Below are 14,717 nucleotides of genomic sequence, written 5' to 3'. Positions count from 1 at the left end.
GATTCTACATCAGTTATTCTAACCATGTGATGGGTAAATGTGAGGAATTAGTTTGAATCTATCTAAATCTGGGGCATGCCCAGGAACTTGCTTTCCTAAATAAACTCATCATCATTATCTTTCCTGTCTTGGCCTCTTTCTCAAAGTGGCAGCATTTACACATCTGCATGACTTCTGGGCAGCACAGTATGGCCACGTTCCAAAAATATTTCTGAACCCAAGGACAATAGGATCTTTCAGGCTGTTTCCTTGTTTGTTTTAAAATCATCTGCATTGTTTCACTGTCTTGAGGGGGAGAGGAGGCAAGACACCACTTTCCACCTTAAACATTCTAGTGAGAAGCCCTCAAATGTTTCCTCACTTTCTGCAGGTTGTTCTCTGGTAGCCTGAAAGATTGAGAGACCACCTCACCTACCTGTAAGCATCCACTGAGCCACTGATGTCAACGTACATTACATCAGGCAACAAAAAAAAACCACAGAGAAAGAAAAAATAAGGCCTATTTCCTGGGTATTAAAACGTCATAATAAATTGCCAGCTGAATGTTCCCATCTCAAATTCTCCTATCCACATCCTAGTTTGACTTGGCTCTTCCCCCACCACATTCAGCTGCATTTATCCCCACCTACCCTCTCAAGAGAATCTAGTGAAGTCTCAGAGCCATTGGAACACAACAGACATAATGCCAAGAGTAGTCTTAGTCTGTGATGAAGACTGAGACACATTTTCGTAAATTTTTTGCCTTCACACCCACACTCCCATTTTGCCACCACCCTCCACTGGAGAAAGATGAACTTCTCACTAGCTGTTCATGCCCAAGGCCTTTATAGTGAAGAGGATAAGCAAGGAAAAGTCACCTTCTTCCTTTGGGTTATTTTCTCTTCCTGAGACCCATTGAGAAAGGGTAGACTAACCTACCTCACCATTCTTGGGGATACAAGTTCGATACACCAAATCTTTTAGTCAAGTCATATTGACCAGAACCAGTTACAAAGATAACGCTAAGCCAAAACATTATCTTAAGCTGTAATGCCAGTTTAATTCTTGCCTCTTATTTTCGAGAACAGAAAACCCATAACAATACCCAACACAGGAAAATCTCCAAACTCCTCAAGATATGAAAAGAACTTCAGGAAATATCCCTATTCAACAGCACTCAAAATATTACCCAGTTTAACCCACAATCACTTAAAAAGTTTTAACCCATTATCTCACATTAATTTATTGTTTTGGTTTTTGGGCAAAGTGGCATCTCTGCTAACCACTCTCATACAGTAAACTGAATAATATACAGTAAATTGGATATTACTGCTGAAAGTGATTAAATCCCAACTATACTTCCTCAACAGACAAAACTACAAATCTTCAGTTCTTTTTATTTTTTAGTTGAATGTTAGCTGATTTACAATATTACATTACAAATCTATATTACATTACAAATCTTCAATTATTACTGAAAACATAACAAAATATTTCAAGTTACTCTCATTTTTCACAAATCATTTAAACATTTGACACTCAACTGTTACAAATACATAAACATTTCCCAATTGATTTAAAAGGTTCAGTATATTCATTGTTAAGCTATTTGAAAATAGCTCTATCATAAGGCAAAAATATAAACACTAATTTTTAAGTACTTCATACCCACAGCTTTTCTTCAACTTTCCTCATATACCTCAGGATACACAGCCCTGAACTGCTTGACTTTTTTCCCTTTCTTTAAAGCACATTTGTTTTATTCTAACGGCATCTTTATTATTGTTTCGCTCATGCCAAAAGCAACTTTTTAAAAAATGTCAGTTACCTGAAGAATGTACCTACCAAAACAGTCACGCAATCCATGTAAATGTTAACACACCTGTCACTTATGTACCAGGCTCAGTTTTCATTCAAACCAAATAGAAAATTCCTTAGTGAGGAAATCTCCAACAGCTACACTGAGAAAATATTTCATATTCTTTTAGTTCTCACAAGAATGTGCACAAAAACCTGTTCAACTATTCTCTACATCCAGATTTTTAAAAACAATGGCTTAGAAAAATTACCTTCTCAGTCCTCCTAGAAACTGCATGTTCTATCTTGCAAGCAGTGACTACATAAGCTATTTTTCTCAAAAAGAATACACTCACTGCCTCCATTTCCTCACCAAACATCTCCTTGACTTTCAATCTGGTTTCCACCACCTTAACACTCCAACAAAAGGAAAGAGACTACTCCCCCAAGTCATCACTGACTCCTAGTGATTGTCAAACCTCTCTTGTTCTCATCATTCTTTCACCTATCTCTGGCATGTGACACATTGTGTAACTTTTTCTCTTGGTTTCTCGGATAATACACCATCTTAGTTCTCTCAGCTTTTCAAATGCTAAGCAGCATCACATCTTTCTCCCACCTCTGAAAGAATATTGTTCAATTCTTAAGCACATTCTCCCTTCCCACAGAAATGTTATGCCCTACTGGCATCAATTATTACTTTCAACTTCAAAGCAAAAGCTAAAGACTGTCTCTCCAGAGATTCAACCTCCAAGTAACTGCCTATTAGACAGTTACACCTATAATGGAGTTCATCCAAAACGACCTTACTTGAAGATTTCCAAAATTTTCCAAGTAGCCAACAGCATTTTTCCAAGTGTTCCAGAGCTCAAAACCGTTAAGCCATTCTTTTAATGAACCACTCCCTCCTATACCAATTTAAGATTTAAGGCCTTAAATCTATGCCTTTCTTTACATTCTCTGCCATCAACTTACAACAGGAACCTGATTAAGGGTTATTGTTTATACTTAAAGTCTCTAAGGTTCTAAGCAGTTCTAAGGCATCTTTATCAACTGGAATATCAGTAATTGCCTCTTCTCTACTTCACTGAAATGACATACCCCTATTTACCTGTCTGAACTATCTTAATTATGAAACTAATGCCAAAGTGGATCAAAATGTTTAATCTTTCAGAATACTGCTAAACTCTATCAAACAACAATGTCACTTGGGTTTCCCTGGTGGCTCAGCAGTAAAGAATCCACCTGCCCATAGGAAGAACCCCTGGAGGAGGAAATGGCAAAGCACTCCACTATTCTTGCCAGGGAAATCCCAGGGACAGAGGAGCATGGCCAGCTACAGTCCATGGGGCCACAAAGAGGAGGACACAACTGAGCAACTAAACGACAACAAACTTCATTAACTTCTGTTCACAGACCATCAATCATCACAAATACAAGGTCTTTATTCTGTTCTGATCCCTACGCTTTGATCAAATCGGCCTTGTCATTCTTCCAAACTGCACCTGGTTTTGTTTTGTTTTGGCTGCACCAGATCTTAGTTGCGGCATGTGGGATCTAGTTCCCTGACCAGGGATCAAACCCAGGCCCCCTGAATTGGGAGCATGGAGTCTTAGCCACTGGACCACCACGGAAGTTTCTATTTTGCTTTTTGCATCAACCCTTCATAAGACAATTTCTCAACAGCATACTGAACATATCTCCATTTTCTCTTTTTCTGTCCTTCAATGTAAACAGCGATTAGTCTTTACTTGATGTCCATAATAATTATGATTATTTTAGTGTTACTTAACAATATAGTAACCAGCTCTACTTGAGAGCAGCTTGAGTTCTGAAGTGTAATTTTACAGCCTCCCTGTCATTCTTAGAACTGCTAGTGTGCTATCAACTGCCGCTTCTCAGTGCTGTGTGCCTCGCCTTCCTCAAAGGATGCACCCAAACTGGCAGAGAGCTTACAGACCAGCTCACCACGCTGATGAGAACAGCTAGTAAAATCAGAATGAAAAACTAAAGCAAAGGCAAGTGTGTTGCTTTGTTTTTAAACCACAGAAACCAAGTCCAACCAAACCAGTGACTAAATTCTAACACATAAAGCAGATAAAGTGAAATGGGTCTAGAGGAACTAGGTACAGTTCACAGGCCCCACCTGCATCTATCCATTCCTCATTCCCCGGCCATTACAAAACCCCAGCCTTACGTACCACAAATGTGGACATTGTCTGACTTATCAGCTAGCACTTGGCTGTATTCCTGACAGAAGTATTTCAGACAGATAAAGTAGTATAGTATTATGATTAGGGGTACAGGCTTGGAAGTCACACAAATTACTAGATTAAGTAACCTTGAGAATTTTACTCTTTCTCAAGTCTGTAAGGAGTACCACACAAGATAATGTACCTCATATTGTTAAACTAGATCATAACTGGTAGCACCTATAGGATATTAAAGTACATTGACCACTTTTTTTGGTTAATTCTGTTTCAAAATATTGTCGATTTATTCAAACAATTTAAATAACTTTACTGAGGTATAATGGGTATTGTATAATCCACCCTTCTTAAGTGTACAATTCAGTGATTTTTAGTATTCATGACGCTGTACAACTATCACTACAGGCCAAATGTCACCACAACGAAACCCTTCGTGACCCTTCGTGACCCTGGTCATTTCTTTGTCCCACAGATGTCTAGACCAGAGTATATACATTGGTTCAGGGTATGCCAGCTACATCCCATTACAGCTGGGATCTTTTGGCAACATGAGATAAGCATTAGAACAATTAAACAGCTCAAACTGCCTTTAAAAAAATGAAAGTTGAAAGTTCTTTGGTTAAAATAGTAAATGGCCTACTTTAGCTAACAAGAATTTTATTCCTGTTACCACTACCTGGAATGTTCTGCACAGGGGTATTTTTTCCACCATTACCTTAGCACTCCCAATCACAAGGAATTAAGAAGATACTAAATAAGGTGAAGTACCTAAGCTAAGAATTTTTTTAAGAGGTCATCTGATCTTCAACAATTCAAAGCAGCATTTCAACAAGTAACTGATATTACAGGAAATTTCTCTTCAAAATAAAATGAGATCTTGATTGGAGGAGAAGTGTTGAAACATCCAAGTAAGTTCCAATAAAACACTTACCCAAAAAAATGTTGAAAACTACCAACTTACATTAAGAATAACTTTCTCTTTTACTAGTGGCTACAAATAAACTACCAAGTCAAGGCCAAACAAATGATACAATAACATGGTAACCCAAATAACACCAAATTCCAATAAAACTTCATTATGATGAAATTCAAAATGTTTTAACAAAAGAAACAATTGTAACTTCAGGAATCTGGGGAGAACCCAGGAGAAGTAAGGCTCAGACTCCTAATACTTCAAGGAAGCCTTGGCCAATACTGGAATCAACTGACAGTGTGTTCTATCACCCTCCACAGCATCCTGATTCCTAACTGCACTGTCTGTCTTCCCACAGGGACAGTGCATTATTCACCTACATCCCTAGCATCTAACAACTGCCAACAAGTAGCAGCAGTAAACATTTATTCAAGTGAACACCTGTATAGTAGCATATACCAGTAACATCAAAAAACTGTTATTCAGGCCTAATCTGGATTAACCTACATTCTAAGCATTCCAGAGACTTGTCATGAGAATATACTATCTAAAAGTTTTTATAAATATAAGAGTTTGGCTTCATTCTCACACATTAAAAAGGGAACTTCGATCAGTGTTTCAAAATTTGGGGTGGGCAAAGGAGTAACAGGATACACTTTGAGCCTTCTAAGAATCCAAGAAAGTTATATTTATCCTACAATAAAGTGAAATTTACTTAACATTTACAAGAATTATCTTAACTAAGTAACAGCATCAAAGATATGGTTTTTCCAATAGTCATGTATGGACGTCAGAGTTGAACCATTAAGAAGGCTGAGCACTGAACAATCAATGTTTTCGAACTGTGGTGCTGGAGAAGACTTTCGAGTCCCTTGGGCTGCAAGATCAAACCAGTCAGTCCTAAAGGAAATCAACCCTGAATGAATATTCACTGGAAGGACTGATGCTGAAGCTCCAATACTTTAGCCATCTGATGCAAAGAGCTGACTCACTGGAAAAGACAGTGATGCTGGGAAAAACTGACAGCAAAAGAAAGGGGCACTAGAAGATAAGATGGTTGGATTAAGGTATCACTGACTCAATGGACACGAGTTTGAGCAAACTCAGGGACATAGTGAAGGACAGAGAATCCTGGCGTGCTGCAGTCACAAAGGGTCAGACAGGACTTAGCGACTGAACAAGTAACAGCGATAGTTAACTCTTGCTTATCAGATGATTTTCTGACTGGCAGTTACATCTGATAAATAATTGAGAAAATAATCACTTAAGAAATGATTAGTCAGTAGTGTACTTCAGTGACAATAACTAAATAAGGTAAAAAGAAACAGAAACCCTGATTGAATAAGGAGGTTATAAAGGATTCTTTGTGAACAGTGGGAAAATCTGAATGTGGATGTCAAATTTTATTGACTTTATACATTATATTTTAAATAAGCATTCGCTTTCCTAGGTGTAAAGCTGTTATTGTGCCTACTTATGAGAAGTTTTTACTGTGAAGAAACACTTCCTAAGGAAACATTTAGGCATAAATGTCAAAATATTTGCATTTTACTTTCAAATCATTTAGACTCAAAAGATAAAGCATGGAGTATATATAGAAAAAAGTCAATGTGAATATTAAGTAGTAACTCTAGTTCAAAGGTATACATTATACTCATTCAGCTTTTATAGATTTGGAAAATGTCTTTAAATTGGAGGAAGCCAAACGGAAAAAAAAGAAGAATTAAAACTGCAAAGAGGACAGAAAAACAATAAAGACAAGACAAGTATAGGATCATATGGCAGAAATATACCTGAAACATCCATAATTACCATAAATATGAATGGTCTCCATGCTCCAGTTTTTAAAAGAGAAGTTGGCAGGTTGTAATAACAAAATCCAGCTGTGTGTTGTTCATAAAAGATCTATCTAAAAAAAAAAAAAAAAAGATCTATCTAAAACATCCCACTAGAATTGGCTAAAACAAAAAATTAAAGCAATACCAAATGTTAGCAAGAATGTGGAGCTCTCACCAATTCAGTCTTTAAGAATCAAGCTCCAATGTCAAACATATCCATTGTATGTACAAATTAAATTTTCCTGTAGGTATCTAGAATGAGACTAGCTATGTAAAATCCTCAAGAAAACTGAGAAAATAGTCACTTTCTATGTTCTGTGGTTCAAATGGTGGCTCAGATGGTAAATAATCCGCCTGCAATGTGGGAGGAGACCTGGGTTCGATCCCTGGGTTGGGAAGATCCCCTGGAGGAGGGTATAGCAACCCACTCCAGTACTCCTGTCTGGAGAATCCCATGGACAGAGGAGTCTGGGGGCTACAGTCCATGGAGTCGCAAAGAGCTGGACTGAGTGACTAAGCACAGCACACAGTGGTTCAAATGAGGAGCCTACTTAAGAATGACTTACAATACTATGGGCTTCCCAGGTGGCTCAGTGGTAAAGAGATGCAGGAGACACAGGTTCGATCCCTGATCCAGGAAGATCCCATATGCCATGGAGCAACTAGGCCCATGTGCCACAACTACTGGAGCCTGTGTTCTAGAGCCCAGTAACTGCAACTACTTAGCCCAAGTGCCACAAGTACTAAAACCCAAAAGCCCTAGAGCCCATGCTCCACAAGAGAAGCCACTGCAATGAAAAGCCCACACACCACACCAGAGAAAGCTCATGCAGAGCAATAAAGACCAAGCACAGTCAAAAATGAATAAATTAAAAAAAATTTTTTTTAATTTACCTTAAAAAAAAAACAGAATCCACCTGCAATGCAGGAGAGTCGATCCCTGGGTTGGAAAGATCCCTGGATAAGGAAATGGCAACTCACTCCAGTATTCCTGCTTCAGAAATCCCAAGGACAGAGCAGCCTGAGGGGCCACAGTCCATGGGGTTGCAAAGGGTCAGAGACACGACTTAGCGACCAAAACAATGCTAATAATTTGGGATTACCTGGTAAAGTTACACATACCCTACACACAACCCCAAAATTCCACTCTCAGTCATACAATTTCAGCAAACTAGTTTACTTGTTTAAGAGGTGGGGTGCAAATGTTCACAAGGAGAATGAGTACAATTTGTAATCATAAAAAAAAAAAAAAAAAACTGGAAATGAGACAAACATTCATCACAATAAAATAAGGTGCACCATATCCTTACAATAAAGTAACATACTACTGAAAATGATGGAGAAGAATCAATATGGATGAAAGTAAAACATGTAAAGTATCCGGAGAATCACACAATCCCATCTAGATCAAGATTGAAAATGGGCAATACTAAACTATATATTATTTATGGATACATATTGAGTAAAAATTATTCTAAAAAATACTAAGACCAAAATATAGGGTAATGGTAACACCCCGGGGAAAAAGTAACTTAGGAGATGGAATACACAAGGGAGTTTAAGGTGGCATTAATGTTCCATTTCTTGGTTGGTCATTTTATTTCTGGTTTTGAAAACTCCACGTTTTTTTCTACTTCATACACCTCCTTTGGCATGTAGTTTACATTTTTCAAAAAAAAAAAAAGTATGCAAGGTATGATCTCATTCTTTTTAAAGTGTACACTTTATCTAGGGAAAAAAGAAAAAAGATTTATACTAAAATGTTAAACCAAGATAAGTCGCTTTTTTTTTTTTTCCAAATTTTCTAAAATGCATTTTCTTACGTAAAACAGTCCCAGCCAGCCTGACCCAAAAACCAATCTTAAAATGGAAATTTGTAAATTAACTTGAAAAAAGAGGGGGAAGAACTGGTTTGGTCTAGGAAACAAGTTAGGCTTGTCAATAAATCCTAAAGACAGTTACTTTTTCCCTAGACCTTATTTCAGTTAAATTTGTATTTTTTAAACCCACTTATTCTCTTGTTTATGATCTGACAACATTATTATCAAATGAAAAATCTCACCTTCCAAAGAGCACACATTCCAGCTGAGTAGACATGTACAATACAGACAGCACTATACACCTCCCCCAGGCCCGTGAGACTGCAAAGATATTTCAGGTTTTCATCTGCTTGCTTAGGAAGCAGCAATGTCATGGTGGCAAACAGAGGCAGAAGGAATACAAGCTCCTCAGCTGAAACTTGCGTGTGGAGTATTTTTGCATGTGGCTGAAGGAACAGAAGGCAAAAAAGAAAGAGAGAAAACAAGGGAAAGAGAGAAAGAAGAGGAAAACAGAAGGAGGACAGGAATGCAAAGAATTCAAGAAGGCAAAGAGGGAGAAAGACATTAATAGCAAGAAGGAACGCTGAGCTTCTAAAAGTCTCCATAGGTATACCTAGAACTGACTTGAGGAGAAGACTGAGACATGGCAACCCATTCCAGTATTCTTGTCTGGAAAATGCCATGAACGGAGGAGCCTGGTCAGCTACAGTCCATGGGTTCGCAAAGAGTCGGATACAACCAGGCAACGTCTCTTTCTTTTCTTTCTTTTGCAACATGTAAAAATTTTTGAGTAAAGAGCAAAGCATTAAAGTATTGGGGGAACTCCCTGGCAGTCCAGTGGTTGCTGCTGCTGCTACTGCTAAGTCGCTTCAGTCGTGTCCGACTCTGTGCAACCCCGTAGACCGCAGCCCACCAGGCTCCGCCGCCCCTGGGATTCTCCAGGCAAGAACACTGGAGTGGGTTGCCATTTCCTTCTCCAGTGGTTAGGTCTCCACAATTCCACTGCAGAAGGCATGGGTTTGGACCCTGGTCAGGGAACTAACACCCCAGATATCATGATGTGGACAAATAAATAAAGTATTAGTGGATTATGTATGTAGAGCATAACTTTACATGAGTAGGCTCCTATGTGACAACTTACATAAAAAGTTAATAACAAAAAAAATGAAGGTATAGCAACAAGTCTAAATCCAAATAAAATTCTCTCCTCTACAAATCCTTGAGAATAACCAAAGTTTAATCTAATCAACATACATTCTATTATTTTTAGAGTTCCAAATGAAAAAAAAACAAGCAACACCTTTAAAAGTAGAGCATTGCCTAGTCTTAAATGAAATACCTACTCCGTGGTCCAAGCCTCATTTCATAAATTAATTCCAAACAGTGAACTGGGTTTCAATTTAATTGAGCTCACAACTCCAGTATGAAAATGAGTTTTCTGAAAACTGAAACACACTATAATACACATGCTATGTCAGCCAGAATTTCACAAGCCTGTTCTTCAAAACCTAGGCCAAGAAATTTCAGAACTAAAATAACTTACTTTCTTTAAAAAGTACAGAACAAGCATCTTTGAGAGAAACACTGTCAAGAAAACAAACAGAGAGTAGGAGGGGGACTTCCCTGACAGGCCAATGATTAAGACTCTGCACTTCCACGTAGGGGCACGGGTTCAATCCCTGGTGGGGAAACTTAAAATCCCACGCGCCACTCAATGTGGCCAAAACAATAAAAGTTTTTTAAAAGTAGGAAATTTCAGCATACATAGTTGACATTATAATTGTCAAAACAAAACCAACTAATTTGGTTCCTGGACTTAAAGAAAAAAGAAAGAAGTCCACTTGGTCAGTTCAGTTTAGTTACTCAGCCCTGTCCAACTCTGCGACCCCATGGACTGCAGCACACCAGGCTTCCCTGTCCATCACCAACTCCCAGAGCTTGCTCAAACTCATGTCCATCGAGTCAGTGATGCCATCCAACCATCTCACCCTCTGTTGTCCCCTTCTCCTCCCGCCTTCAATCTTGCCCGGCATCAGGGTCTTTTCCAATGAATCAGTTCTTCGAATCAGGTGGCCGAAGTATTGGAGCTTGAGCTTCAGCATCAGTCCTTCCAATGAATATTCAGGACTAATTTCCTTTAAAATTGACGGGCTGGATCTCCCTGCAGTCCAAGGGACTCTCAATAATTGGGTCAAAAATATTTCAAAACCTACCACAGGTTTATAAGGTGATATTCCCTCTCTTCACCTTACTTCAAGTTATATTCCCACTCTCCTTTTGGGGAAAAGAAAAAAGAGAAAACAACGGTTTCTAAGCTCTGTCAGAGATCCACCTTCTCACTAGTCAACACCACCAGTGCCATACTACTTAGCTTTTAAAGGACACTGCATATACTCAAGTTAACAACTAAGGGCTAACTGATCACTGCTGACTTATAGCTGCCTCACAAGAAGAAATAAAAGATAGATTTGTTTAAAATCAAAGGAGGACTTTCCTATTGGCCAGTGGTTAAGAATCTGTCAATGCAGGGGACACAAGTGTGATCACTGGATCAGGTTTGATCCTGCATGCCACAGGGCAACAAAGCCTGTGTGCCAGTACTATCAAAGCCTGTGCTCCCTAGAGCCTGTGCTCCACAACGAAAAGCCACCATTCACCCCAACTAGAGAAGCTCTCATGCAGCAACAGAGGCCCATCCAAACCAAATAAATAAAATAAATTTAAAAAAATAATAAAAGCAAAGGGAACTTCACAATCTGTGAATCCGTGCAGACCGCTTCTTCTGAGCAGGCACTAATCCTTTAAAATGCACTTACACACACACCCCAAAAAGTTTCTTATGACAGCAACAAAAGCATAAGAGTAAGTTTCCATTTTTAAGGAGGACTGGGGAGTCAACACTTCAAAAGTAAAGGCTTCTCTTCAGACCAGTTCAAACCTTCAAGACAGGTTTATACTCTCTATATGCAGTTTATATTCATGGGAGCAGAGATAGCAACCAGTTTCTGTCAAAACACAAATACTGAAATAAACCCATTCTCCTCCTGGTTCTCCTACCACGTCTCACCAAACAATAAAAGTCACCCAGGCTAATACCAAGAGACACCACTGGTGAGCACTGCACAGGCTGACCGGTTACCGGGAAAGGGAAGCAGAGGAGTGACCGTTGTTCTAGCCCAGCTCTAAAGGCAGCGGCTCTCTGAGACTGCTGGTCCAGCCCACGTATAGAGAGAGAGGCCAGAGGAAACCAGAGCGGCAGGAAACAGGCAGCAGGGGCAATTACCACAAGCCTTTCCCATGGCCTCATTCCCATGCCACCACTTCCAGTCAAATATTTCAATCATAACAAAAACCTCCCTTCTTTCAGTCGTTTTCTTAACTACTGAAGGTCAGAAACAAGGAAGCAGACGGAGGAAATCAGAGCTGTGGGAAACAAGGAGGACAGGAGTGGAGGGAAAAAAATCTCACCACACATGCCAACTAGCCTTAAGGAGACAAACTCAGGAGGAACACACTAGAAGCAAGCACAAAAGTAGTGTAGGAGAAACTAATCACTTTTGCCTCGATAAGTGAAGGTGCCACCGCAATGAGAGGGCAGTCTTAACCAAGGGCTCTGCAAGTAAGAGATGCTGGGGTACGGGAAGACCCTTCATCTCCAGCAAATTCATTCCCTTTCCTGAGACAGACAGACATCCCACCCCAAGAGTCACCCAATCCTTAGGATTACACTCACCTTCCTTCCACTTTTATTAGACAAACTAAACTACAACTAAAAATTATGAATGCATAGCGGAAAAGTGAGGAACACACTAACTACTGACACACGTTTGATTTTAAAAGTACCATCATAATCAAAGAGAAAATATAAAGCAATTGGGTTCACTCAAAAAGTGAATTATATGCCCTTCAAATAAAAGATGATCTTTAGGTACCTTTAAAAGTTCTCAATTGTTCTGCACGCAAGGGCAGAACACAGTAAGCCTAAATACTAACGGAGACACCTTGAATACACGCAGAAACAATATCCAACAGAGGTGGAAGTAAACTACAGGATTAGGTCAAACAGGAAATAACAGGAATGATGATGGAATCAACTAACTCCTAGAGATAACAAGGAAGAGACCAGAGTGGTGAGAACAGTGATGGTACCTGAGATACCTGGACAACTAATTAGATTGAAAACCCAGGGGAAAAGGTGGGAATGCCGAGTGGGAAAAGTGATTCAGCGGCAAAGAAAACTGAGATGCAATGCACCAAGGAAGAGAATAACATTTAGAATAAAATAAAAGAGAGCGCTTTAAGTTTACAAACCTCCTCTCAAACCTACAGTAAAGCACAACTGTGACACAGCCAGCCCACAGGAACTAGGACCGAGGAGGAAAACTGAATCCCCAGAGTCTGGCACCAAAGCCTTCCAGAGTGAGGAGGAGAAGTAAAACTGAACTATGCCTCCGGGCTGCCGAGAAAGCCGAGTGTGTGCAGAAGTTGGGCTCTTGAGATGTCCAGTTCCAGGACTAGCGACAGGCGTGAACGCGGAAAGGTGGTCAGCGACAGCGTGGCGCGGGAGCTCGAGCGGACAGGCAGGAAGGGACAACGGTGTGAGAAAACCACACCCTCCAGGACAGAAACCCGAAGGGGGGAGGGGTAGGCGCCCCCTGGGGCTGGGTGGGGCTGGGCTGACTAGGAAGGGGTAGGCAGAAAGGAGCGCCGGACAAACAGCGGCGGAGAGGAAAGACAGCACCCAGGCCTGGGCGAACTGAGGACGCACGAAGCCGGCGAGCGTAGCCCGGCCCAACCTCAGGGTGGACGCTGGGGCAGTAGAAAGGGCTCTGGGGGAAAGAAGAGCTGAACCCAGGTCTACTAAGCGCAAGCTGTAGCGCTCAAGGAGATGGAACGGGGAAGGAGAGAGAGAAGGTGCCAATTACCGCTGCCGCTCTCGCTGGACTCGGGACCCGCCGCCGCCGCCGCCGCCGCTCGCTACCTGCCAATGTGCCTCTTACAAAGCGGCGGCGGCGGCAGAGTCGGCCCGGCCCGTCACGTGACCCCGCGTCACGGCCGAAGGAGGAGCCAACACACGTAGCTAGCCGCGCGGCTCATCAGCCCGCCTACAGAGCGCGTTGTTTCCTGTAGCCACCACCCCAACTCCCACCCCGAGAGGCCAACAGCTGCGGGTCAGGGAAAGGCACGCAGATGGAGTCAACGAGGGAGATTTTATGGAGTTTCTCGAACTCGGAGTTCTCAGAGACGTACTACCCACCGCGTCCGGGATGCCCAAGAACAGCTCGTCGTCGCTGTGTGATGACCTCACAAGGCACCTCAGGTCGCTCCCCTGCCTACGGCCGCCTTTCCGTCATCACGTGGTGTGGTCCGACCACTCAAGACAAACCCAGGCTCCCAAACCTTATGCGAGGGGACTGCGATTCCCAAACAGCAGGCACCCACCACCACATCCTTTCCTTCCTGGGTTCGTTAGATGGTGCGCCTGTGACTTCGGTCCGAGGGAAGGCCGAGGCGGAAAGTGGACAGGGCTATCACCTGAGACTAATAACAGTGGGCGCCGCCTGCCAGGTGGCTGAGCGTCCCTCCTCCTGGGAGATGTAGTTCCGGCGAGGCGTGGGGTTCTGCGACCACGTTCCCGGGCTCGCGCTCCGCCCCGCCCCCTGCGCGGGAAAATGCCAACGGCTCGCCAAGGTAGCCGCTGAGCCCGGCGGGATTCAGGAAGCACCTCCACGGGGCGGGCGGACCTCGCAGCTTCTGCCCTGTTCAATGAGGGCTTGAATTCTGCATTCCCAAGCCTCTTCAGCCTGAAAAGACTACAGTTTGTTGAAAAGCCTACTCTTGTCGGACGTCATACAACTTCTTTTATTAAGTCATAGAATCAACCCTTTGAGGCAGGAATTGTCCCGGTTTTAAGCGTAAAGCAAGAATTCAGTTTCCCAGCTGAACTGGCCCAAATCCAAGTTTTCTATCTCCAAACAATGAATAACCTGCCTCTCAAAATGACCTCACCTGTTTTAACTCCAAGAATTAAGTGTAAAGAATAGTGGGTCATAATTACGGCACAGTGTTTTTTAGTCTTTTCTCTTTTACTGGCCTATTGGATCCTCACAGGCATATCCGAAACTGGTTAGACGCACGGAGTTTGGAGCCCAGCAGGCCT

At 41.6% G+C, this 14,717-nt stretch overlaps 1 protein-coding gene across 7 annotated transcripts in view; it reads right to left on the bottom strand.

The window, feature by feature from the left end:
* Nucleotides 1-13,838, bottom strand: part of UBAP2 (ubiquitin associated protein 2) — a 111,989-nt gene extending 98,151 nt beyond the window's left edge. Inside the window, exons 1-2 of one of the 7 annotated variants that reach the window (XM_061163806.1) lie at nt 13,483-13,557; nt 6,712-6,808 (exon numbers count right to left, since the gene is read on the bottom strand). In XM_061163806.1, the coding sequence (XP_061019789.1) occupies nt 6,712-6,733 (22 nt within the window). In that variant the 5' untranslated portion in view covers nt 6,734-6,808; nt 13,483-13,557. Of the gene's footprint in view, nt 1-6,692; nt 6,809-7,631; nt 7,755-13,482; nt 13,607-13,814 lie in introns of those variants that run through there. The other 6 variants (XM_061163808.1, XM_061163807.1, XM_061163810.1 and 3 more) reach the window with 6 other exon arrangements.
* Nucleotides 13,839-14,717: the final 879 nt, after the last annotated feature.

This window comes from Dama dama, chromosome 16, assembly GCF_033118175.1.
Source record: "Dama dama isolate Ldn47 chromosome 16, ASM3311817v1, whole genome shotgun sequence".
Lineage (NCBI taxonomy): Eukaryota > Metazoa > Chordata > Mammalia > Artiodactyla > Cervidae > Dama > Dama dama.
Note: the sequence above shows the minus strand (reverse complement) of the source record. Positions and strands in the feature narration are given on the sequence as shown.